At 53.2% G+C, this 26,495-nt stretch overlaps 1 protein-coding gene across 3 annotated transcripts in view; it reads right to left on the minus strand.

Moving 5' to 3' along the window:
• Zc3h18 (zinc finger CCCH-type containing 18) overlaps window positions 1-26,495 on the minus strand; it is a 42,190-nt gene that overhangs the window by 5,372 nt on the left and 10,323 nt on the right. For 2 of the 3 annotated variants that reach the window (XM_042702274.1, XM_042702275.1), the window contains 11 exons: window positions 24,593-24,677; window positions 23,791-23,862; window positions 19,493-19,641; window positions 18,595-18,687; window positions 15,872-16,029; window positions 14,557-14,674; window positions 12,415-12,683; window positions 3,119-3,310; window positions 2,054-2,179; window positions 987-1,091; window positions 625-768 (listed from right to left, as the gene is read on the minus strand). In XM_042702274.1, coding sequence (XP_042558208.1) covers window positions 625-768; window positions 987-1,091; window positions 2,054-2,179; window positions 3,119-3,310; window positions 12,415-12,683; window positions 14,557-14,674; window positions 15,872-16,029; window positions 18,595-18,687; window positions 19,493-19,641; window positions 23,791-23,862; window positions 24,593-24,677 — 1,511 coding nt within the window. The remainder of the gene's footprint in view (window positions 1-624; window positions 769-986; window positions 1,092-2,053; window positions 2,180-3,118; window positions 3,311-12,414; window positions 12,684-14,556; window positions 14,675-15,871; window positions 16,030-18,594; window positions 18,688-19,492; window positions 19,642-23,790; window positions 23,863-24,592; window positions 24,678-26,495) is intronic. The other variant, XM_042702276.1, reaches the window with a different exon arrangement.

The following is a 26,495-nucleotide window of genomic DNA, read 5'->3' on the forward strand; positions in this document are numbered from 1 at the left end:
GGCTTGAAAAAGGTTCTAGAGGGGCTGGGAAGGTGGCTCAGTGGCAGAGCGCATGCCTTGCATGCCAGAGGCCCTGGGTTCGATTCCTCAGCACCACATAAGCAAAAAAGAAAAAAGCCAGAAGTGGCGCTGTGGCTCAAATGGTAGAGCGCTAACCTTGAGCTGAAGGGCTGAGGGACAGCGCCCAGGCCCAGAGTTCAGGCCCCATGACTGGACCCAAAAAAAAAAAAGTTCTAGATTCTATTTATTTATTTATTTATTTTGGGTCGAGCCACCTTCCCAGCCCCTTCTAGATTCTTTTTAGGCTGAGCTCTTTCTTTCTCTCTTCTTTCCCTCCCTCCCTCCTCCCTCCCTCTCTTCTTTCTCTTTCTTTCGTCAGTTGTGGGGCCTGAACTCTGGGCCTGGGCGCTGTCCCTGAGCTCTTCAGCTCAAGGTGAGTGCTCTACCACTTGAGCCACCTTTCCAGCCCCTTAGGCTGAGCTTTTCTTACAGCAAGTGCCAACACACAGCACTTTTGAGGGCCGGGGCAAGGCCCACACCTGGCCCGGAGACTGAAGCTTCCGGCACAGGGCAGGATCAGGGAGGGTCTTGGGGCTCGGGCTGGGCGTGCTGGCCCCTGCTCACCTCCTGGGGGGCGTCCTGGTTTGCCGCTCCTTCCTTCTGGCCTCCCGGGGGTCTCCTGGCTTGGCAGGTTCGGGGGCGGGAGCAGTGGCTTTGGGAGGCTGTGGTGGCGCGGGGGTCGGGGCTGGCTTCTTCATGGATTTCTCTCTGTGAGGCGGAGGCAGGCTCAGCACAGGCAGGGGCGGCCTGGCCACCTGTACCCACACTTAGGGCTGCCAGGTTCAAGCCTCAGGACAGGGTCTGGGCTCTGAGCCTCCTCCAGGAGCCACAGGGGCAGCCAGAGGCTGGGCTTCCTCTCACTGTGGGTGCAGGATGAGACAGACAGACAGACAGACAGCAGGGCCCTGCCCCCCAGGCGGCCTTACCCTGCTTTCCCTGGTGGCGGGGCTGGCTCCCCCTTGGCTCGTGCGGGCAGTCTATGCGGGGAGGGCGTGGGGGATGGGGACGGGGACGAGGAGAAGGACCGGGATCTGGGGAATAAAGAGAGTATTAGAGGTCTGCCCGACCGCAGACAGACAGGAGGACATCCTACCAGAAGGACCTCCACACATTCCGTGGCCTTGCCTCGTGGCAAGGTGGCTGGGGGAGAGGAGCAGGGCAGAGGCTAGCTCCCTGCCAGGATCTCTGCCCCGGGCACAGCGGGCTTCAGCACCTCATCTCCACACGCACACCTGTCACCTGATGCTCCCTTGGCTTTCTTGTCTTTCCTGAGCCCAAGGGCCCAGTGGAGCTGCTGACTCCAACAGGACCTGCCAGGCCTCGGGCATGTACCGCCAGTCAGGCTCCCGTGGGACATGGCTGCCTCTGCCGCTCCCTTCTCCCCGCTCCCCCTCCCTGCTTTCCCAGGCCCTGCAGAAGGGGAACCTGCCTAGCAGAGCCCACACCCCGGCCACCTCTCCACTCCTCAGATCTCAGAAGGGGCCCACAGTGCTCCCGCCCGCTCCCACAGTGCTCCCGCCCGCTCCCACAATGCTCCCACCTGCGTTTTTATTTGTTGCCAGTCCTGGGGCTTGAACTCAGGGCCTAGGCGCTGTCACTGAGCTTCTTTTTGCTCAAGGCTAGCACTCTACCACTTGAGCCACAGCACCACTTCTGGCTTTTTCTGCGTATGTGGTACTGAGGAATCGAACCCAGGGCTCTGTGCATGCGAGGCAAGCACTCTACCACTGAGCCACTCCCAGTCCTTCTGCATGTGTTTCTGGATACACTCCCTTGCAGTGGACGGGCAGTTTTGGGGTGTGTGTGCATCCGTGATGCCCACAGCTGCCTGAGTTCTGCTTGTGTCAGGCCAGCGGAGTGGCCGCCACTGCCCCAATACTAAATGCAGGCCCAGGACCTGCTGGCACCCTGTCTGCACTGCTGGCACGCAGCCCCGTCAGCCTCCCACTGACGGAGAGCATGCACGCTGTCCGTGCACGGGGGCGGGACGTACCTGGAACGGCTGCCTGAGAAGGAGCTGTGTCTGGAAGAGCGGCTCGAGTAGGAGCTGTAGGATGAGGACCGGGACCGGGACCGGGATGAGCCAGAGCCAGAGTAGGACGACGACCGAGACGATGACCTGGGCGAAGGGGCAGAGCGCAATGACCTCAGCACCCCGGTGTGGCCAGACTGCATGGCCACCGTGCAGCCAGAGTGGCGTGCAATGACCTCAGCACCCCGGTGTGGCCAGACTGCATGGCCACCGTGCAGCCAGAGTGGCGTGCAATGACCTCAGCACCCCGGTGTGGCCAGACTGCATGGCCACCGTGCAGCCAGAGTGGCGTGCAATGACCTCAGCACCCCGGTGTGGCCAGACTGCATGGCCACCGTGCAGCCAGAGTGGCGTGCAATGACCTCAGCACCCCGGTGTGGCCAGACTGCATGGCCACTGTGCAGCCAGAGTGGCGTGCAATGACCTCAGCACCCCGGTGTGGCCAGACTGCATGACCACTGTACAGCCAGACACCCAACACACACACTGGCCCTCACAGAAACCCATGCACAGACACAGACATGCACACACCCTTGCACCTACGGACATGATGCAGCCCAGACCCTCTTTAGTGGAAAGCCTGGTGTGTTTGTGTGGCCACCAGTGTGAGACCCGGCGATCAGCCTGAGTAGTAGCCGGAGCCAGGATATAAATCTGTATCCTGGCCCTAGAGCTTCTCTCTGTACGTGTCTGTCTGTCTGTCTGTCCACTGGATCTCCAGGGAGACCCAGGGCCCCTCTTGGGCTCCCATGACGCTCTTCCCTGCACGACCCCTTCCTCACACAGGAACACAGAGCTTTCCTCTCGGGAGCCCACTGACGGGACAGCGTGCAGCCCACCAGTCTGTGCCGCTGCCAGTGTGGCTGCAGTGCCCAGAGGATGGTCCAAATGGTGTGCCTGGGTGTTGGATTCTGTTCTTGGGGATGTGATGCTCTCTGCACCGGCCCTCCCGTCCAGGGCCCAGACCTGCTCCTGTGCAGTCTCGCACGCACGCACACACGCCCTCTCAGCTTCAGCTCGTCTCACCTGGAGGAATTGGAGGCAGAGGCTGATGAGGCCGAGGTTTTTCGACGCCTGCGTGCCCGGCTTGGGGAGACTGACACCCCGAGTTTCTTTTTTGGAGACTTGGATCGGCGCCAGGGGTCCTTCCACTCATCAGCTCGCTTCACCTGGGGCCCGACAGAGGTGGCCTCCTTCTTTGGTGGCTCAGCTTGGCGGCTGGAAGACAGGGGGATGCTGACACTCATGCGTCCTCCTCCCCAGCAATCTGCTTGGGAAAACAAACTAGGAGGCAAGAGAGCCATCTACTCGGCTCGGTTAACCAACAGCTGGGCCGGACCCCTGTACGATCTCAGTGCAAGGCTCCTTGGCATAAAATCATGAGATTCCTCCTCAAACAGTACCTGGACATAATGGTGTTGACTGTCACCCTGAGCTACAGGGGAGGTCGAGGTGGGGAGGACTGAGGGTTTAGGCCAGTCTGGACAGACACATCCGTGAGACCTCATCTCAACAGACGTTAGCTGGGCTCAGCGGCATAGGCTTGTTGCAATAGGGTCGTTTGTCTGTGCTGGTACTCAGCGTCTCAAGCTCTTGCCTGGCTTTTTGCTCAGGACTGTGTTCTTCCACTTGAGTCACAGCTGCACTTCTGGCTTTATGCTAGTTCACTGGAGATAAAGGAGTATCTTACATTTGTCTGCCTAAGCTAGCTTCAAACTGTAATCCTCACATCAGCAGTGCCTGCCTGATTCCAACTTAAAAAAACACAGAAGCTATTAAATTACCCTTTATATGTAAGTGTTCACGGTCATTTTTTTTTTTAAAGAGCAAAGTCCTGAGAAATGAAAATCGTGTCTCAAAGAACACTTCAATGCTTCTTCCTCTGAAGGCTTTTGAAATACCTAAAGGTTAAACCACTTAAGACTCAGCCAGCAGCCCACCTCCTCTCACTTCGGAGTGTGGTCACTCAAACCCCAGCACCCCAGAAATCCTGCAGCGGTGTAACAGAAACCACAGTGATTTTCATCGTACCTTTGGGACTGGCAAGGCTCACATTTCTGCTTCTGAACTACATGCCTCCCATTCCCAACTGTTGGGGCTGGAGCTCAGGGTGCTCTGCTTGGCCCAAACCCTCAGACCTTTTGCTTTTAGTATTTTTTTTTTTTGGTTTGTTGCTTCCACCATCCCCCCCATAGGGTCCCAAGCTTTTGCCTGGGCTTGCATTAGACTGTAATCTTAGTTCTGCTTCATGAGCAGCTGAGACTACAGGCGCAAGGGTCAAGCTAGACAGCTTGTCTAAGACAGAGCCAGGTTAACTCTTTACCCCAAAGATCTTGGACCACAATTCTCCCATCAGAGATGGAAGCTGGGGAGCTGGGTGCTGGTGGCTCATGCCTGTAATCCTAACTATTCAGAAGGCTGAGATCTAAGGATTTTGGTTCAAAGCCAGCCCGGGCAGGAAAGCCTGTGTGACCCTTATCTCCAATAAACCACCAGAAAACTGGAAGTGGCGCTGTGGCTCAAGTGGTAGAGAGCTTGCCTTGAGCTGAAGAGCTGAGGGACAGTGCCCAGGGCCCAGAGTTCAAGCCCCACAACCGACCAAAAAAAAAACAACAAAAAAAGATGGGAGCTGAGAACAAGATGTGTACCAACCTGCAGTTTTCTAGTAAACTGTTCGCAGATTAAAGATAGAACTCTTGGGCTGGGAAGGTGGCTCAGTGGTAGAGCGCTTGCCTTGCATGCCTGAGGCCCTGGGTTCGATTCCTCAGCACCACATAAGAAAAAAGAAAAAAGCCGGAAGTGGCGCTATGGCTCAAGTGGTAGAGCGCTAGCCTTGAGCTGAAGAGCTGAGGGACTGTGCCCAGGCCCAGAGTTCAGGCCCCACAACTGGACCCCCCCCCAAAAAAAAGATAGAACTCTTATTATTTGTAGTTTGACTTGGAGACCTAATGTTTTTCAGTCACTCTTGTGTTTGTCTTCACGTGTTTCCTCTAAGTGTAGAAACCTGCTCTCCTTTTTTTTGTCGGTCGTGGGGCTTGAACTCTGGGCCTGGGCACTGTCCCTGTGCTCTTCAGCTCAAGGTGAGTGCTCTACTACTTGAGCCACAGCGCCACTTCCGGTTTTCTAGTGGTTTATTGGAGATAAGGGTCTTCTAGACTTTCCTGCCCAGGCTGGCTTTGAACCATGATCCTCAGATCTCAGCCTCCTGAGTAGCTGGGATTACAGGCGTGAGCCATCGGCGCCGGCGCTCTGCTCTCCATTCTTTAGTCAGTCACTGGCTTTTCTTTCCCTTGATCCAACCCCTGCCCCCGCACAGGCGGGTCTCCACGCCTGCACATGACGCCCTTGAGGGCACAGGATGAGGCACTGGCTTTGCTCCTGAATGCAGCTGCCTGCCCTCACCCCGTGGCTGGCCTGTCACGGAGGGCGTCCACACAGAGCAGCCACGCAGCCTTCCCATCTCACTTACAGTATATGGGAGATCCTCAATCCTCCCGAGTGTGATTCCTTGGTGCATCTTGCCTGTGCTCACCTACAAACACCTGTGGCACCAAGACACACTGCACTCAAGCCTTGTGAGCAGATCTGCAGGGATCTCCCCCGGCAGCAGCACCTTGCTCGTCCCTGGCTTCGTGTGACCAGCACTTGTGTGTGTCAAGTATCTCAAAATAAACTGCAGCAGGCATAGTGGTATCTGGCTGCAATCCCAACCAAGAGGCTGAGGCCAACCTGGCCCACACAGGGAGACCGACTCAATGACAAAACCACCACTGCCTATTGACACCTCCAGAGCTTCAGTGTAGACACTCGGCAGGGGAAGCCCAGCGCTCTGCCCTGCCCCAGGGACAGTACACTGAGGCCTGGCAGCTGCTGTCACAGCCCAGCCCAGACACATCGGGAAGGAAGTGAGGACCTGCCCCCGCTTCCTGTCACAGCTGTCAGGTGCCACTCTGCCCCTCCCACGTCCCACATGCTGTGTTAAGTCGCCTTCTCATGAGTCACCTGAGTGGGCGGGTGCCACAGGGGGCAAGGCCCCGCCCTTTCTACGTGCAGACTGGACAGTCCGGGTCTGCAGCGTGAAGGAGGACACAGAGGTTTCCGCTGCCCACTGCAGCAGGGAAGAGAAAGCCGGGGTCACTAAGGTGGACGCCCGCCCATGTGTTCTAGAGTGCCGCTCGGCAGAGAACAAGCTTTTAGCCGGCAGAGCCACCAGGGTGTCCTGCAGACCCATGTGCCCAGGCACGACAGCAGGGCCCAGTGTGTTAGCACAACCCTTTGTGTTCTTACTCACTGTGGCACACAATTTGATGTTTGCTATACAGTAATGCTGCAAAAGTGTGCAGAACACCTGCACAGCAAGTGTGAGGTACTGAGTTCAAACCCCAATACTGCCCGAAAAGAAATAAAAACAAAAGCCTTTAAATTTAACCTTAAGAAGTAAAAAACAGGGGCTGGGAAGGTGGCTCAGTGGTAGAGTGCTTGCCTCGCGTGCATGAGGCCCTGGGTTCAATTCCTCAGCACCACATACACAGAAAAAGCTGGAAATGGTGCTGTGGCTCAAGTGGTAGAGCGCTAGCCTTGAGCTGAAGAGCTGAGGGACAGCGCCTAGGCTGAGTTCAGGCCCCATGACTGGCAAAAAACCAAAACAACAACAACAACAAAAAGAAGTGAAAAATAGTTAGGACACACAAATAAGTAAGCAAGATGGCATCCGGACGCTGCCTATCATGCAGATGAAGATGAAGCCAGGCGGGGATCATCAAGGTTAAGCATTAACCAGCAGAGCCTCAGCCATTTCTCGGCCACACAGGGGACTCAAGCCATGGAATGTGGGCTAAAAGGCACACAACTCAAACCACTAATGGAGATGGCCACTATCTGGGGGAGGACTGGGTGGCAATCAGCAAGAACTCATTGCTCGGTCCCACTTGGGATAACTCTATTCTTACAACATTGAGGAAAGTGGTAAGACTGACTGGCCCCCAAGACCAAGCAGCTTCCTCAGAGCAGCTACAACCCCTGGGCTCGCTCACAGCCACAGCTGGAGGCAGCCAGCTGTCAACATAGTTGTGTTCTGAGTGGCAGGGGTTCGAGCAATGACACACACTGTATCTTTGCTCCCAAGACAACCTAAGATGCCCAGATGGAACGCTTATTCCAATGAGAGACAAAGCAGTTGCTCCAAACAGCTTAAGCAAATCTGAGGAGCCACAAAAGCAGGCGGAATGCAGAAGACACAAGCTCCCAGGACCCCAGGGCCTGCGGTGCGGCTGGGCAGGGCAGATCTGGAATGTGTACAGAGAGGGCAAAGTCTACAGGGAATGTCTGGTCTCTAGCTGTAGCTCTTATTCCCCCCACCCCCTACACACCTCTTGTGCAAGAGCGACATGTGCAGGGCCCCGGAGGAAGCATGCAAGGAGGCCGACCCCTGTGTCCCGAACTCCAACCTGGGCGGCTGTGAAGTCTGGCTCAAAGAGAAAGAAAAGGGGATGGCAGCTCTTTCCTCGGGCGTGAACTCGGGGCCTGGGCACTGTGCCTGAGCTGCTTCTGCTCAAGGCTAGCGCTCTACCACTTGAGCCACGATGACACTTCTGGCCTTTTCTGTGTATGCAGTACTGAGGAATACAACCCAGGGATTCGTGCATGCATACTCTACCACTAAGCCACATTCCCAGCCCAGGATGGCAGTTCTTATCTACAATAGAGTTAAATAAACAAGAGGAGGAAATTCCCAGCATGTGGGTCTTGGCTGGAGCAAATGTGTCCACATTGGTTTCTGGAAAAATCCAAACCTTCCTCAAGTTCTGTGCCCTCCCACTCCATCTGCCAAGCTCTGTGGAACACACACTCTGCTCACCTCCCAGGAAAGGCCACGGTGGCTCCACGCCAGAGCTGTCGGCTGGCTTCCCTGCACTTCCGCAGGGCTCTCTCCTGCCACTGGTCTCCTGCCTCAGTGGGCGCAGCCCTTCTTGCCCATACACTTGAGTAGGAACAAACTGTGTAGCACTGCCAGTCTAGGGCTCACCTTGCCCACCACTCACGATACTTCCTGGCTCAAGAAACGGAGCCCTGCAACTCCTCCCTCCCTCTGGGTTGCTCTCCAGGAACAGAAACACTGTGCCTATTCCTCGTGATACAGCTGGGGTCTGAACCCACATACTAACCATGCCACCACGTACCTGCATCTCCTCCCCTCACCCCTCAGCCTGCGGTCCGTATTAACGGCAGCAGGCCAGCAACACTGCCAATGAAACACGGAATAAAGCCCATCACGTGCTCCTCCCAGCTGCAATTCCAAGGAGGCTCTGGTTCAGGCCCTGACCTGGAAGTGCTGGTGTGGAGCCAGACTCCCACGCACAAGGTCTCAACTGCAGACCCGCCACTTCAGTCCAGACGTGAAAATGTCTGGACACACCCTTAACCACAGCAATGGAAACACTCCCCCTACTTGCAGTTTTAGCTTCTGGATGAGTAGAAAGAAAGCAAAAACCGCTGGGCGTGTAGCTACTCAAGAGGCTGAGAACTGAGAAGCCTGGTTGAAGCCAGCACAGGCAGAGAAACCTGAGAGACTCATCTTCAATTAACTAGCAAAAAGTCTTAAGTGGAGGCATGGCTCAAGAGGCAGGGAGCCAGCCATGACTAAAAAGTTAAGCAAGAGTCTGAGGCCCTGACTTCATCATCTACTGGAGCAAAAAACAAAAACAAAAGGCAGTGTACTGTTCCAAAGTGGTGGCAAGTACTACTAAAACACACCTTTCCTGAGGGGTCATTTATAAGACCGTTGAGTAGCACTGTCCGGGCTCTACCATGACTCCACACCCTGGCCTGGCTCCCACGAAGCTTTTAAGAGTGACTAACTGAACAGACGCAGAATGTTGCTAATCTGGGCTGCACTCAGTGCAGCCCAGGCCTCCGGCATGGACCATGAGACGTGCACCCCTGAGCACCTCAGGGCCTGCCCCCCACCTGGCGGAGGGGCGTCCTGGGCAGTGACTGGGTACACTTGGCACCACCACGGCTTTCTCAGCAGCAGGGAGTAGGGTCCCCCCGTCCTCCAGGGAGTTCTGGGGTGACAGAAAGCCATGACTGGATCAAGGTGACTCCACGAGCGTGGGCAACTCCAGCTTTGCGCCAGCTCACTGGGAGGAGTAAGAGCAGGGGCAGGGCCTGCAGTGCGCAGCTCCGTATGCCACGGGCTGCTGACTGCCACTGTCCCCTTTCAACAGCTTGGACCAGAGGCCATGTGATCTCATGTACACCCAGGGCCACGTTAGTGAAGAGCAGATATAATGTGCAGCTCAAGTGCACATGAAAATTCCTAATCCCACGGGCTGGGAAGGTGGCTCAGTGGTAGAGCGCTTGCCTTGCATGAAGGAGGCCCTAGGTTCGATTCCTCAGCATCACATAAGCAGGAAAAAAAAGCTGGAAGTGGTGCTCAAGTGGTAGAGCGCTAGCCTTGAGCTGAAGAGCTGAGGGACAGCGCCCAGGCCCAGAGTTCAGGCCCCACGACGGGATTCCCACCCCCTAATCCCGCCCATTCCTCACCAGAGGGCTGGCCAAAGTAGTGTTTCTCAGCCCTTTCCACAACTAACGTTGCCCATCCAGTGCCTGAGACCCCTGGGCAGCTCACACTGCAGAGCAGTCTACTCCAGAAAGAACAGCCTTGTGTGTAGCTGGAGGACACGGTGGTCGTGGGCCCACCAGGGGAGCCGTGGGGCTGGAGGACACGGTGGTCGTGGGCCCACCAGGGGAGCCGTGGGGCTGGAGGACGTGGTGGCCGTGGGCCCACCAGGGGAGCCGTGGGGCTGGAGGACGCGGTGGCCGTGGGCCCACCAGGGGAGCCGTGCGATGTCTGAGTAGTGGGGCAAACGCAGCCCCGGGAGGGAGCACTGTCGGAGGGAGCTCCTGCATCGTCCACACCTATAGTCCAGGCACTTCCTACAGAAGCCCCATTCACAATTTATGGCTGTAATTACAGGAGTTCACCTCCACCCAGCAGGTCATCAGAGCAGCCTCCCTGCTGCCTCTGTGCACACCCCTGGCCTGGCTGTAGAAATCACGTCGGGGCCTGGGAAGGTGGCTCAGTGGTAGAGTGCTTGCCTCTCATGCATGAGGCCCTGGGTTCGATTCCTCAGCACCACATAAGCAGAAAAAGCCAGAAGTGGCACTGTGGCTCTAGTGGTTGAGCGCTAGCCCTGAGCTGAAGAGCTGAGGGACAGCGCCCAGGCCCAGAGTTCAGGCTTTACAAGCAGGGGGAAAAAAAAAAAAAAAGAAATCACATGTCGGTTTCACAGAAGGGATTTCCCCTCCTACAGTTGTATTTTATGGAACTGGTAGAGAGGCACTGCCCTTGTCCTATAAAAATAGCCCAGGTATGGGTGGGTGGGTTTCATGAGTGACTCCACATCAGAACAAGGTGACACCGACTACCTCCTTGGCCCTGAGGCCTGGCCACAAGTTCCCTGGGGTTCCCATGGAGACAGCCTCCCTCAGAGCACAGCGGCTGGGCAGGGGAGGCAGTCATGGAAAAGAGGGGAGAAAGACGTCCCCAACAGACCAGACGGGAGCTCCCTACAAGGAGCAGTGGATGCTGTCACTAGGCTGCGAGTCCTCTGAGCCCTCCCAGGAGTCAACTCTCAATCTCCCTCCTACTACAGTGAGAAAGTGCCACTTTCCTTTGGCAGCTGCCTCGCTCGCAGCCACTGGAGGATGCAGGTGCCATGCTGACTGGAGGACGAGACAGAGCAATTCTACCCTAATGACCCCTTAGCCTGGCTTTGAGGGGAACAAGGACAAGACCTATGATGCCTAAAAGCCAGAAATCAGGTCAAATCAGCGCCGTAGCCAGAGTTCCAGGCCTGCTGATAGGGGCTGTGCGTTGGATGCAAGAGCCACAGGGAATGCCAATGTGCCAGTGTTTGGGGGTTGGAGGCATGGCTTGGTTGGTACAGTGCCGGCCAATGAGTGAAAGCATCAGGTACTGAGTTTGAGTCCTGGTCCTGGACTTGGGGGAAAAAAAAGAGAAAACAATGGGACAGGGTTGTAAGATAAACAGAAGGGAAAGAACAGTCAGAAACCAAGGGGATGCAACCTGCCAGCTTGGCAAGGACAGATGCGTTTGATGCGAGCTGCGTTTCAGCTGAGTTCAGAGCAGTCAAGATGGCACTGAGGTCCCACTAAGCCCACTGTCTTGAGGTTTTACTGTGGATCTTCAAGGCTGAAATGACATCTCTGGTCTGCTGCTTCGAGGTCAAGCAACCAGCACCCCCTTAAGGATTCATTGTGCATTTTCTGGAGGCCAAATGGCAGAAAAAACTTTATACAACTACCTGATTAAAAATAATTAATGATCAAGATGTATTCATAAACTGGTTTGTTAAACGGCAACTCCTTCGCACAACTACTTAAATACCTAGTTCTCTGATTCAACACTGACAGCATCTCTGTTCCACAACTGAGTATGCGGTATGTTCAAAAGCAAAAGGCTGCTGGGTGCTGGTGGCTCATACCTGTATCCTAACAACTCAGGGGGTTGAGATCTGAGGACTGTGGTTCTAGGCCTATCCGGGCAGGGAAGTCTCCATAAGACTCTTACCTCCAATTAACCACTCAAAAACCAGAAGTGGGGCTGTGGCTCAATTGGTAGAGCATTTAGCCTTGAGCACAAAAGAGGTTCTGGGAGCCGGGCGCCAGTGGCTCACGCCTGTAATCCTAGCTACTCAGGAGGCTGAGATCTGAGGATCATGGTTCAAAGCCAGCCCAGGCAGGAAAGTACGAGAGACTCTTATCTCCAATAAAACCACTAGAAAACCAGAAGTGGCGCTGTGGCTCAAGTGGTAGAGCATTTGCCTTGAGCTGAAGAGCTGAGGGACAGCGCTCAAGCCCAGAGTTCAAGCCCCACAACTGACCAAAAAAAAAAAAAAGAAAGAAAGAAAAGAGGTTCAGGGACAGCACCCAGGCCCTGAGTTCAAGCCCTACAACCGACCAAAAAAAAAAAAAAGCAAATGGCTTGCCATCTCTCCAGCCGTCACTGCTATTCACCCCGACAACCTTGGCACTGACAAAGCCGTGCCAGTCTATGTGGAGATGACACCAGCATTCTGCTTGCTGGAGGGCCACACTAGCCACAGCAGTGCACTTCCTACCCCACGCCCAGGGGCCAGATGAGCTCTTGCCTGTAGTGTGAGTATGAGGTGCCCAGCTGGCCAGGCTGGGCAGGAGCAGTGTTCTCCAGGAGTGCAGCCTGAGGAGCCGGGGCCGGGGCTGCAGGCGCCAGCTTCTCTGTGCTGGCGCCCAGTGCGCCAGACGTTGGGGTGGCCTACCTCGGCGGCTGTGGGGAGCGCGGCTTCGGCTTCTCCTTCTCCTTCTCCCGCTCCTTGTCCCGGTCCCGCTCGCGGTGCGGCCGGTCCTTCTCGTCCCGCTTGGCTCGCTCTCTCTCCCACTCCTCCTTCCTGCGCTGCCGCTCTTTGTCCCGCTCGCGCTCCCGTTCGCGCTCGCGCTCCCGCTGCCGCCGCTCCCGCTCCCGGTCGCGCTCCCGGTCGCGCTCCCGCTCACGCTGTCTGTTCTCTCGCTCACGCTCCCTCTCCCTTTCCTTCATTAAAAAGCCAACGTACACCAGTTAGCCACCTTGGCAAAAGGAGGAAACAGGAGCCAGCGCGAGGTTACCCGGGGACGCTCCAGGGCCTTCTCCCTCCCCACCATCTCCTTAAACTGGACAGATGTAAGTAGGAGTGAAGTCACACCAGCCACGAAGTCCAGATGGAGGCCACCAGGGCCTGGTGTGAGCTTGCACCACTGGCTTTCTTCCTATGTATCGCTCCTGAAGATGGAGGCCATGGCAGCTGCATACAGGGCAAGGGTAGCACTTAACTGAGTGGTTTGGAATACAACTGGCAGCTCTCCACTGCCGGCTGATTGATTTGCTCTAAGGTTTAATGTGAAACAAATATCCACCCACAGCGCACCAGCTACCTTCTTGGCCACTAGGGGGCACACTATGCACCTTTAATGGCCATCTACCTGCATGTGTGCTGTCTGGGAACAGGGTCCAACAGCCCAGCTCAAGGAGGAAAACTGCTCTGTAGGGCAGATGGGCACAGGAGTCCAGGGGGATCTTCTGGGTCTAAGGGACTCTTGTTCAAGCTCATCATCTATGAGCAGCTGAGGCTGCCTGCCACCTTCCTTTGGGCCTGAAAAACGTGTGGCCTGTCACACAAACCACAACACATAACCTGCTTAACTGTTTCTGATAGGTCTTCCCTGGAGAAGTCATCCCACCAGTGGACATCAGGACTTACAGTTTGGAGCATACACATCCATAAATATACTAAGCTCTCAGAGTCTGGGCAACTTGGGAGAAAATACCACTGCAGACCAGTCTTCTGCCAAACCAGTATGACATGGCTGCCAGAGACAAATCCTTACCCAATGGGCCAGAGAGTTAAGAGAAGTTTTACTTTGTGCATAGCATGGCCAAAAAAAAAAAAAAAAAAAAAGAGAGAACAAAGCCATGTTTTCTCCCTTCCCTTCCCCTTCCTTTCTTTTCCTCCTTTCCTCCCCAAACTCCCTCCTTCCTGCTCTTCTTTCCTGGGGTTTGAACTCAGAACCTTAAGAGCAATAAGATTAGAGGGTGAGCCAGACCTTTGAAAATGGTTACCAAATGGGCTGGGAAGGTGGCTTAGCGGTAGAGCGCTTGCTTGCCTTGCATGCATGAGGCCCTGGGTTCGATTCCTCAGCACCACATTAGCAAAAAGAAAAAAGCCGGAAGTGGCACTGTGGCTCAAGTGGCAGAGCGCTACCCTTGAGCTGAAGAGCTGAGGGACAGTGCCCAGGCCCAGAGTTCAGGTCCCATGACCCGACCCCCCCCCCCCCAAAAAAAAAATGGTTACCAATACCTCATGAAAAAACCTAATTTTACAAAACTGGCAAGAACAGTTTTTAGCCCCTGTTCACACTACCAAATTTAGTCACTGGGTCAAGATACAATCAATATGGGCTCAGACTTAAGACTGCAGGTTCAATGAGTTCACTGTGTCAAGACAGCAAGCTCACACAAGATCCTACAGCTGGATCAGAAGGAGCGATGGCTGGGGGTGGGGCCTGGCCTTGAAAAGCGTGGAATTTTTTTTTGTATGTGAAAATACCATACAGAGGGGTTACAATTACATGGGCAAGATAATGAGTGCATTTCTTATCAAGCATTGTTGCCTCCTCCTTTGTTTCCCCTTTCCATCTCCCCCCTCCCTGAAGTTGTGAAGTTCGTTTTTCAACATAACGACATGTACATCTCATTGTTGCAATGGGTCTACCTGTATCCCTATTTAAACTATTTGTTTTCTCCCTTCCCCTCCACAAATTATACCAACATTAAATACAGTGAAAGCAAAGGTTATACTGTGGGGGAAGGACATAGAAAAGCGTGGTTTTAATAAGCAGGTCAGTGATAATCACAGCTGCATACTTACGCGGTAATTATGATACGGCTCTGTTTCTGTATATTGTACCCTGAAATTCTCGTACTGTCCACCGCGCCAGAACCGCTCTATTTCATAGTCATAGTAAGGATCCGCATAAGGCTCAAGTCTGAAATAGGAGGGAAATCTTACCACTCAGAACATCAGAGCAAAAATTCTACATAAAGGGCTGGGAAGGTGGCTCAGTGGTAGAGTGCTTATCTAGCATGCATGAAGCCCTGGGTTCAATTCCTCAGTACCACGTACACAGAAAAAGCTGGAAGTGGCACTGTGGCTCAAGTAGTAGAGCACTAGCCTTGAGCAAAAGCAGCTCAGGGACAGTGCCCAGGACAAGTTCAAGCCCCAGGACTGGCCAAGAAAAAAAAAAAATCTATATAAAAGTGAGCCAACATGGAGCCATGCCCATCCCGAAAACAGTAACACTATGATCAAGTGCCATTTAAAGCAGAAATGCAAGGGTAAAATCAGCTGCTAAGAAATCCATTAAGGGTGACATTGTACTCTTTACCCAACTAGGCAACTGTAACCCTTCTGTAAATCACCTTTATATTACAGTAAAGACAAGTTTTTTTAAAAATCCATTAAATATTCTACTTAATAGCAAACCTGAAAAGCCACTGTTATATCTACAACTGATGAAAAAAATCCTTTGGCAAAAATTTAATACTCGGGGCTGGGAAGGTGGGTCAGTGGTAGAGTGCTTGCCTTGCATGCATGAGGCCATGGGTTTGATTTCTCAGCACCACATAAACAGAAAAAGCTGGAAGTGGCACTGTGGCTCAAGTGGTAGAGCGCTAGCCTTGAGCTGAAGAGCTGAGGGACAGCACCCAGGCTCAGAGTTCAAGCCCCCTGACCAACAAAAACAAAAAACTTAATACTCATTCCTGATTAAAAAAACAAACAAACAATAAGCTGGACATCTATGGCTCATGCTTGTAATCCTAGTACTCAAGAAGCTGAGATCTGAGAATTGTAATTTGAAGCCAGCCTGATCAGGAAATTTTATGACTCTTATCTCCAATTAACCACCGCCAAAAAAATAAAAGATAGAACTGTGGCTCAAGTGGCAGAGTGCTGGCCTTAAAAAAAAGAAGCCAGGGACAGCACCCAGGCCCTGAGTTCAAGCCTTGGGATCCAAAACAAACAAAAAAACAATAGTCAAAAACAAAAAAAACTTTTTTTTTTTTTAAAAGGGTGAGGGTATGTCTCAGCAGAACACCTGCCCAGCAAGCAAGCAAGCAGGAGGCCGAGTTCAAACTCTAGATTGAGGGGAGAAAAAGCAGGGAGAAAGAAGAGCATTCCTTACTCGCTATCTCTGACATCTCTTGGAACCCGAGAATTCCAGTCTCGGAAAACTTCATTTTCTTTGTCAAATTCCCGTTCATCTTCACCAATGGTCACCGTGAACCTTTTCTCTTCAAAATCAGGCTCCTGTTCTTTCCGAATGGTTGCTTTTTTTAAAACCTACCAAGAGTTGAGCAGAGTCATGGTTAGGAACACAGGGCACCTGACAGACTGATGATTGAGCTCATCTGGGAACAGAACCGGGATGCCTCAAGGAGTTAGTGGAGATGAGCACCAAGCAGATTGAGTACACAGTCACAGCTGACATCTCAGGATGCAGCAGGCAAGGGCTGTGTCTGCACCGTCCCGGGGACACACACTTAGGGCACCTCATACACACCAAGGCTGTGTATGAGGAGAAAATGGCTCTACCTGCAAGATGCAGGTCAGGGACCAGATGAGGAGGGAAGGGGCCTGGAGCTTGGTAGGGGCTGGGCTCTGACCACAGCTGGATACATCAGGGGCCTATGGGGAGGGGAGACCCTGTAGGGTAGCAGGGGTTGGGTTCTGACTGCAAGTTGGCTGTCAAGGGCCTGATGGGGCAAGGGTGGGAGGAAGACCCTGTGGGGGTGTCAGGGTCATCTCAGGCTGTTGGGAGAGTCCTGTGGGGGTGTCAGGGTCGTCATCTCAGGCTGTTGGGAGAGTCCTGTGGGGTTCACGGTCATCTCAGGCTGTTGGGAGAGTCCTGTGGGGTTCAGGGTCATCTCAGGCTGTTGGGAGAGTCCTGTGGGGTTCAGGGTCATCTCAGACTGTTGGAAGAGTCCTGTGGGGTTCAGGGTCATCTCAGACTGTTGGAAGAGTCCTGTGGGGTTCAGGGTGGTCTCAGGCTGTTGGGAGAGTCCTGTGGGGTTCAGGGTCATCTCAGGCTGTTGGAAGAGTCCTGTGGGGTTCAGGGTGGTCTCAGGCTGTTGGGAGAGTCCTGTGGGGTTCACGGTCATCTCAGGCTGTTGGGAGAGTCCTGTGGGGTTCAGGGTCATCTCAGACTGGTGGAAGAGTCCTGTGGGGTTCAGGGTCATCTCAGGCTGTTGGGAGAGTCCTGTGGGGTTCACGGTCATCTCAGACTGTTGGGAGAGTCCTGTGGGGTTCAGGGTCATCTCAGGCTGTTGGGAGAGTCCTGTGGGGTTCACGGTCATCTCAGGCTGTTGGGAGAGCCCTGTGGGGTTCAGGGTCATCTCAGACTGTTGGAAGAGTCCTGTGGGGTTCAGGGTCATCTCAGGCTGTTGGGAGAGTCCTGTGGGGTTCAGGGTGGTCTCAGGCTGTTGGAAGAGTCCTGTGGGGTTCAGGGTCATCTTAGGCTGTTGGGAGAGTCCTGTGGGGTTCACGGTCATCTCAGGCTGTTGGGAGAGCCCTGTGGGGTTCAGGGTGGTCTCAGGCTGTTGGGAGAGTCCTGTGCGGTTCAGGGTCATCTCAGGCTGTTGGGAGAGTCCTGTGGGGTTCAGGGTCGTCTCAGGCTGTTGGGAGAGTCCTGTGGGGTTCAGGGTGGTCTCAGGCTGTTGGGAGAGCCCTGTGGGGTTCAGGGTGGTCTCAGGCTGTTGGGAGAGTCCTGTGGGGTTCAGGGTCATCTCAGGCTGTTGGGAGAGTCCTGTGGGGTTCACGGTCATCTCAGGCTGTTGGGAGAGTCCTGTGGGGTTCAGGGTGGTCTCAGGCTGTTGGGAGAGCCCTGTGGGGTCCAGGGTCATCTCAGGCTGTTGGGAGAGTCCTGTGGGGTTCAGGGTCATCTCAGGCTGTTGGAAGAGTCCTGTGGGGTTCAGGGTCATCTCAGGCTGTTGGGAGAGTCCTGTGGGGTTCAGGGTGGTCTCAGGCTGTTGGGAGAGCCCTGTGGGGTCCAGGGTCATCTCAGGCTGTTGGGAGAGTCCTGTGGGGTTCAGGGTCATCTCAGGCTGTTGGAAGAGTCCTGTGGGGTTCAGGGTCATCTCAGGCTGTTGGGAGAGTCCTGTGGGGTTCAGGGTCATCTCAGGCTGTTGGGAGAGTCCTGTGGGGTTCAGGGTTATCTCAGGCTGTTGGGAGAGTCCTGTGGGGTTCAGGGTCATCTCAGGCTGTTGGAAGAGTCCTGTGGGGTTCAGGGTGGTCTCAGGCTGTTGGGAGAGTCCTGTGGGGTGTCAGGGTGGTCTCAGGCTGTTGGGAGAGCCCTGTGGGGTTCAGGGTCATCTCAGGCTGTTGGGAGAGTCCTGTGGGGTTCAGGGTCATCTCAGGCTGTTGGAAGAGTCCTGTGGGGTTCAGGGTCATGTTGGGAGAGTTCTGTGGGGTTCAGGGTGGTCTCAGGCTGTTGGGAGAGTCCTGTGGGGTGTCAGGGCCATCTCAGGCTGTTGGGGAGAGTCCTGTGGGGTTCAGGGTCATCTCAGGCTGTTGGGAGAGTCCTGTGGGGTGTCAGGGTCATCTCAAGTGGTTGGGGGGCCCTGCAGGATGTCAGAGTCACCTCAGGCTGTTGGGAAGGTGGCTAAATATGATGCCTTGTCTTCTGGCCTACCTTGGCACTTAAAGATGGTGGGCCTGTGCCCTGGGATGGGCCACCCTAGAGACTGCCTGCTTTACAGCTAGTCAGGCACTACTTCCCATTCTCCATAGCAGTCCTCCCTTTGGCTCTCTCACTCTTTCTGGAGTAAAGATTCCCCAGGAGCACCGTGGTGGGAAGGGTGCCCAGAGAGTGTACTACTCCAGGGCTTCCCCAGGGCGTGTGACGCTGACCTCTTTTGCATGCCGGAGTCCTCGCTCCCAGGCGCTCTCTGTTGGGGGTTCTGGAGGAGGTGGAGGCAAAATTTCATCAACTACTGGTCCACCCTATTAAAAAATGAAAAGGGAAATGTTGAGAAAGCAAGCCAAACGTTCTATAAAGAAATGGTAGGACTGGGAACGCGGCTCAAGTGGTAGAGCAACTGTTTAGCAAGTGTTAAGGTCCCAAGTTCAAATCCCAGCACACAAAAACAAATGTGGTAAAGGCTCACACCTATAATCCTAGCTATTTAGGGGATGGACATTGGGAAGACTGGGGCCAGCCTAGACAAAAAAAAAAATAGTTCCCAAGACCCAATTTCAACCAATAAAAAGTTGGGTACAGCGGCCTGCACCTGCCATCCTAGCTCCGCAGAAAATATAAACAGAAGAATCATTGTCCGGCATACACTGGAGACCCTATTCCAAAAGTAACCAAAACATGAGCGGGCTGAACTGGGGGAAAGTGAAGGGGTGACATTGTCCAAAGAAAAGAATACCTTGTTAACTGAGTTACAAAATGGTAATTCCCTGCATGACACCTTGCTAGTAATAAAAAAAGTTATGAAAATAGAAAGAGCTACAGGTGTGGCTCAAGTTGTAGAGCACCTGCCTAGCAAGCAAGCAGGCATGAGGCCCTGAGTTCAAACCAAGTATTGCTTAATAAAAAGGAAAGAAGACACAGGAACCAAGCATCCACTAAAATACAAGCTGGTCCCAGGCCTCACACGCCCCCAGACAGCTGAGCTTCTGCTGGGGGCCAGCAGCTCCTTGACTCTTCTCAGGCCAAAGAACATTTCTGCACAAAGACTATGAATTTGTTTGACGTAGCTCAGACATCCAGCTTGCTGATAACGAGATGGTATGCACTCACCCAAGGATTGGCAGGCATCAGTGGATGAGGTCCAAGAGGTGGGGCACCGTTAGGTGGGAATGGGTCTGCTTTGGTGATTAGAGAGTAGTTTCCCTTGTCATTCACTCCAGGGTGTATAAACCTACAATTCATTCCCCAGGTGCAGTTCCCTACAGAAACAAAAGCCAGGGCAGCAAGGTCACTGGGAGCACAACAGCGCAGGGTGGCAGCTGGGTGAGTGGCCACACGCTGAGGGCCTGCGATGTCTCACAGCCTGGGTAAGGCGCAGGGCCAGGACTGCCCCACGTCCTCCCGTCGTGGGAATTCCAGGGTGGGCAGGGCAGGGCCAGGCCTGGCCCAGCCAGGACCTTCTGTGAGACAGCACCCTACACGAGGGCTCCTGCTGGGTATTGGGCTCCTAGGTCAGTCACCCTGTAGAGTCCTTCCTTGTGTGCAGGCTCCGTATCTTAAGATGTCACTACTCCCTACACATGATAAGGTATCGGCATAACACTAACACTGGGTTAGGTATCATAGGAATATCGCCTACGGACAAGAGGACATGCACCAATTCTGTGCAAATGCGATGCCCTTTTACAGCAGGGACTTGAGATTTTGTGATCTGAGGGCATTCTGGAATGAATTCCCCATGGAGGCTAAAGGACAAATGCATACAGCAGCAACTATCCAGTACTAATTTAAACAGAGCAGTCTGAGAGTTTCACAGGCCCCAGGCTCAGAGCAGTCTGCACTGTAGCCTCCAGGCAATTCTGCCTCAGATCACACACACACACACACTATACGTATATCACGTATATATCTTACATATCTAAGATAAAAGCACACCAATAATTATAAAAATGGGCTTTTAACTTTGCTCACAAGTAACTTATCTCCAACAGGAAACTAGTTTTTTTTGCCAGTCCTGGGCTTGAACTCAGGGCACTGTCCACGAGCTTCTTTTTGCTCAAGGCAAGCACTCTACCCCTAAGCCACCTTCCCAGGCCTATTCTCACTCGACTTCTCAGTAGGACACAAGTCGTCATCAATAAATGCACACCTGTTTTTTACAATCCTGAATTTGTTTTTCAGCTGGGCATTGGTGGTTCATGCCTGTAATCCTAGCTATTCTGGAGGCTGAGAACTGAGGATCACCATCAGAAACCAGAATGGACAGGTAAGTTCAAGAGACCCTCATCTCCAATTAAGCACAAAAAAGCCGGAAGTGGCACTGGGGCTCAAGTAGTAGAGAGCTAGCCTTGATCAAAAGAGCCTAGTCCTGGGGCTGGGAAGGTGGCTCAGTGGTAGAGTGCTTGCCTTGCATGCCTGAGGCCTTGGGTTTGATTCCTCAGCACCACATAAGCAAAAAGAAAAATCCGGAAGTGGCGCTGTGGTTCAAGTGGTAGAGCGCTAGCCTTGAGCTGAAGAGCTGAGGGACAGCGCCCAGGCCCAGAGTTCAGGCCCCACGACCGGACCCAAAAAAAAAAAAAAGAGCCTAGTCCCTTAGTTCAAGCCACTGGACCACAAGAAAAAAAAAAAAAAAAGAAGACCCTTCTGAATATCTAGGATTACAGGTATGAGCTGACCTAGCTCACTTCATGACCTAACTCTCAAAATATTCATGTAACATTCAATGTTGCTTGTGTAACTGTAAGAAAATTTGGTAAGTATTCATGACACAAATTATACAATTACACAAATAGTTAATATTGTGATAGTTCTAGCTACAATTTTAAAAAATGTTCAAGCCTGTAATCCTAACTACTCAGGAGACTGAGATCTGCTTATCATGGTTCAAAGCCAGCTCAGGCAGGAAAAGTCTGTGAGATTATCTCCAATCAGCAAAAAGCCATACGTGGTTGACAAACAGCTTTGAGCAAAAAAACTCAGGGATAGTGCCAAGGCCCTAAATTTAAGCCTCACAATGGACGAAAATGGCACCTAGGCCCCTGAGTTCAAAGCCCAGAATTGTGGCACGTGTGCGCGCGCGCACACACACACACACAGAGTACCTGTGTTGTCATGTTTTCATTGTGGTCAATTCTGAGGCAAAAACGTAAGTGGTCAGAAAACTTATACTGGCTCTCACTTGTGAAGATTCTAAGGCCCACTGGGCTCCATTACTTTGGCCCTAGATGAGGCACCTATCTTGAGATTTTCTGCTCAAGGCTAGCACTCTACTACTTGAGCCACGGCTCTACTTCTACTTCTGGCTCTTTGGTGGCTACCTGAAGGTAAGAATCTAACCATCTTTCTTGCCCTGGCTGGCTCTGAACCACGATCCTCAGATCTTAATCTCCTGAGTAGCTAGGATTACAGGCGTGCACCACCAATGCCCAGCTTGTTAGCTACCCACCTCTTAAAAAGATTTTTCATTTTTGGTCTGAGACCAAGACTTAAACTCAGTATCTGGTGTTTTTACTCATCGGCTAGCATTCTACCAACTGAGCCATGCTTCCAACCCCAAAAAGGATGTTAAAACTGAGACATAAGTCACCATACGATATAAAATGCTTTGTTTAAAGTGTACAACTCAGTGCACTTCAATAGTGCATCAATACCAGAACACTCCAACACCTACAGAAACACTCCTCAACTTTGATCAGCTCCTACCTTCAGCCTGGGCAAGTAAGGAGTCTACTTTCTGTCTCTGTGGATTTGTTCTGGACATTTCATAGAAATGGAATCCTCCACAGAGGCTTTGTGTGCCTGGCTTCCCTCCATGTTTCCTAGGTTCATCCGCACTGTGTTTTCTTGGGTGCCATTCCTTCTCTGGCTAACCGGTTCACTATATGGAAGAACATTTTGTTTATCCCCTCATCAGATCCCAGGCATCTGGGTTGTTTCTTACTTTTGCTATTGTGAACCAGGCTGCTATAAGCATCACTGCACAAGTCTGTGGAGACATTTCATGGCTCCCAGACAAGACCTAGAGGTAGAATTACTGGGTCACAGAGTAACTCTACCCTTTACCTGTGAGGAACTGCCCGTTTTGCAAAATGGCTGCACCAATTCACCTTCCTACTAGCAGTGTTTCAATTCCAATATGTCCCACGTCTTTGCCAAAGGAACACACTATTTCTTAAAGCCATTGTTCCTTAACCAATTCACTTTAATTTCACATCAAGCTTATATTCTGGAGGTAAGATGCAACTACATCCAAATGTATTTCTCCTAAGCAAAAGCAGGACACATTATAGAACACTGAAAAGGGAGAACTGAAGGGGGAAAAAAAAGGTAGTCACTGTATTCTATGTACAGACTAAGAGGACAAGGTTCTGATACTTGACACAAGCTACAGACCATGTCCAGTTAAGTGGCAGACACTGCATCGGCCTCTCCTTCAGATTGCTAATGCAGAGCTCCCTAGGCCACACTCACAGAAGCTAGAGCCCAGCAGGTACTCTGTCAGGCCCTGCCCTCCATCCACCTACCCGGCACAAAGGCTAGGGAGCCCAGGCTCCTGCTCGTGTGTGTGCAGTATCTCCCAGGAATTCAGTGTCTGGTTTTAGGGATGACCGCACTTGGATCTGTTTTGTGCTTCTGCTGTTGAAATTCTGAGGCCTAGTTCAGCAGGGTGAGCCCCCAGCTTCTGGACAGAGGCTCCAGGCAGGGAGGGCCACTTCTGTCTCTTGCAGGGGCTACTGTGTGCACATCTGACCAGCAAGCTAACCTTCTAGCACACTGGGGGCCCCAGCACTGTGCACTGCTCAGAGCAGTACTGATCTGAAGGAACTGCAGACTGCATGTGTTTATGTGTGGATTTCTATGTCCCTTCAACCTAGAAATCCGAGATGGACTGACGTCATTTTATTCCCGCACGCTCAGGTTTGTAACTTTTCTGAGCCACTCACAGTTAAAAGAGGAAAGATGGAACACTGACTGCTCTGGACTCTTAGGGTGGCTGTGAGGTTGTCGCATGAGCCCAGCTGCCTGCACACTGGGCCCTTGTCACACCCTCATTCCCAGATGAACCAGCCATAGGCATGTGAATCGCTCATGACTGAGAGGGGGGGCCCTGGCAGGGGTTCTCATGAGCCCCTCCATCAGGATACGCGGCCTGAGGGACGCGGCTCCCTGTCCGTAGGACGGAACTCCACCACCTGCAGAACTTCCTGCTCCCCACGTGCACCACCCCGGCCTCAGCCTGGTCTCCTGCATTGCTCGCTCGGGGCCTCGGAGGAGGCTCCTCCACAATAGCTCCGCCCCACAAGCCCCCTTCCTTGCCACGTCCCAGCAGTAATCCAGATCCAGGAGGAAGAAGTCTGGCCCCTGGAGCAGAGAGTTTTAAGGAGAGAGTGAATACAGGGTATTTGTACCTTTAACCTGGCCTCTGAGTGGTATGGAATTTGGTATTGGTGGAAGAGGAGTGAACAGTGGTGTCACAACACCTGGAAGAGAAGTACAGGAAGCTCTTGTGAACTTTAGACTGCAGGCAGGCCAGTCAGCGAGCAGCGTCATCTACGGGCAAGAGGAACACATGTCCCCACCTGTCCACGGAGAAGGCTCCATTACAGGACACCCAGATGGCTGCGCACACCGAAGAGCCCCTCACAGAATGGAAAGCTCATTTCCGCTTCTGCGTCCCACAACTTCCACAAAACAAAATGCCTTACCACCATCACACTAAAGGGTTACGCTAGGTGTTAACATGGGGGTCATTCAGATTTTTAGCAAGATGTACCAAGCTGCTCTTGGCTGCTACTGCTTAACACACAGTGCTTTTCACAGATTATCTGTGGCCCTTACAATCTTCCCCTTGCTGTTCTCAAGTCTTTGCAAATGAAGGGCGTGCTCCTGACCCACCCTGCGGAGAGAGCTCTTGCAGAGGCAGGTGAAATGCTGACTTTGGCAGGCAGCATCTGGTCACTCAGGAGAGTGACCGCTATGCTGCTGCAGCACGGGTCTACCGTAAGCAATGGGCCTGGAACCACGGCACGAAAGCAGCCAGGCTGGCTCCCCTCCGTGGCGGTCTTTATGGGTCTATTAATAGTTTATCACAAACTCTCAAAGTCTGGCCCCAAGAACAGCTGTACATAGTACACGGCCAGGGGAGGGCTGAGCCACCACCACACTGTGGCCAGGGAAGGGCTGAGGCCACATGGATGTGCAGACGATTACCTTTCATGAAGAATCGGCATGTGGGGCGAGGCCTCACCTTCCTGTCACTGGGGTCCTTCACTTCGCCTTCTTCAAGGTCGTCATCCTGGAACAGAGGACAGCCGCCTTAACAAGGTGGGCATCATCTACCCTCTGCTACCTTCGCCAAGCTGCAAAGAGCAGAATCAGGTGTGGGAACTTGGACACGTTCCCCAAGATGTCCCGGCCTCTCACAGTTCTCACCAATCCCTCCCCCCCCCCCCCCCCCCGCCCCCAGGGACAACCCCAAACCTCACGTACAAGCTCCAGGCATGTGCAAAGACACTGTGCAAACACTCTGGGCTACACAAGAGCTTGACTAAGAAGGGTTTTATCTACCACCTCCTCCCGCCCCAATACTTCCCTCCTAGTTTTATAGGTTATAGGGCTTAAATTTAGGGCACTGTCCCTGAGATTTTTTGCTCAAAGCTTGCAATCTCCCACTTTGAGCCACAGCTCTATTTTCCGTTTTCTGGTGGTTAATGGTAGACAAGAGTCTCACTACCAGGCACCAGTAATTCTGGCTACTCAGGAGGCTGAGATCTAAGGATTCTAGTTTGAAGCCAGCCCAGGCAGGAAAGTCTGTGAGACTCTTCAATTAACCACCAGAAAACCAGATGTAGAGCTGTGTGGCTCAAAGTGGTAGAGGGCTAGCCTTGAGCAAAAAAGATCAGGGATGGCACTTAGACCCTGAGTTCAAGCCCCATAACCACAAAAGAAGAAAAAAAAAGGTCTCACAGGGCTTTTTTTTTTTTTTTGGGGGGGGGGGGGTGTCAGTTGTAGGGCTTGAACTCTGGTCCTGGGCGCTGTCCCTGAGAGCTCTTCAGCTCAAGGTGAGCAACTCTACCATTTGAGCCACAGAGCCACTTCTGGTTTTCTGGTGGTTAATTGGAAATAAGAGTCTCACGGACTTTCCTACCCAGGCTGGCTTTGAACTGCAATCCTCAGATCTCAGTCTCCTGAGTAGCTAGGATTACAAGCATGAACCACTGACTCCCAGCTGTTTTTTGAGCTGATTCTGAAAGTAAAAAGGACCAGGCCAAGAGCCTGCTGGGCAGCCTCAAGAACACCTGCTGGGCTCCCTCTGCATCTGAGCAATGCTCCTGAAGACAACCGTGGGACACAGTGTACACATGCCAGCAGGACTTCCAGGAAAGGGAGCCCAGGATGTGCGCTTGGGGAGATGCAGAGATCCAGCAGGATGACAAGTTTGGAACTGACCCTGAGAGCAGGGAAAAAACCAGAGCCAGCAGGAGCTGGCATTCTCCCACACAGCTGACAGTCTGACGGGCACTTACAAGGTGGCACTGCCACCTGGGGCGCCCGCTGAACACTAGAGGTTCTCTGGTGGTCAACTGCCATTGCCCTCTTGCAGCTCCACTCTTGGGCCTCCACTCTGGCATGCTCCAAAGCAAGTGGGGTTAACCGGGCCGAAGTCCTGGTCTAGGAGTGGTGTGCTTGGGGAAGGGGCCAGAGAAGCAGAAGACACCTCCATGAAGGAGCCAGCCAGCTGAGGCTGTCAAGAGCCAGCATGGACTGGGCAGATGGCGCGACCCGCAGAGAAGCGACATTCAGGCCGGCCGGCCAAGGACGGGAAGCCCGGGGTGGCTCACAGGGCCTCTCTGGGTGAGCACTCACTGTCCTGGAGTCAGCAGGCCCGCCCGAGTCGAAACCACCACCCACAAGTGGTGGTGCACTGCCCTCATGGAGCGGACAAGCCCTGCTCTGCCCCTATGTCCTCAGGCCTGCACTCTGGCAAGGGGTCCTGAGCTGCATCCAAGAGCACAGGGGTGCTGTGGACCTGCAGTGCACCTGAGCCTGAAGGCCGGGCTTTTAGCAACATGCTGCTTCCTGCAAGGTTGCAGCCACGCAAGAGCGCATCATG

Source organism: Dipodomys spectabilis, unplaced genomic scaffold, assembly GCF_019054845.1.
Source record: "Dipodomys spectabilis isolate Male_0828 unplaced genomic scaffold, ASM1905484v1 ptg000318l, whole genome shotgun sequence".
Taxonomy (NCBI): domain Eukaryota; kingdom Metazoa; phylum Chordata; class Mammalia; order Rodentia; family Heteromyidae; genus Dipodomys; species Dipodomys spectabilis.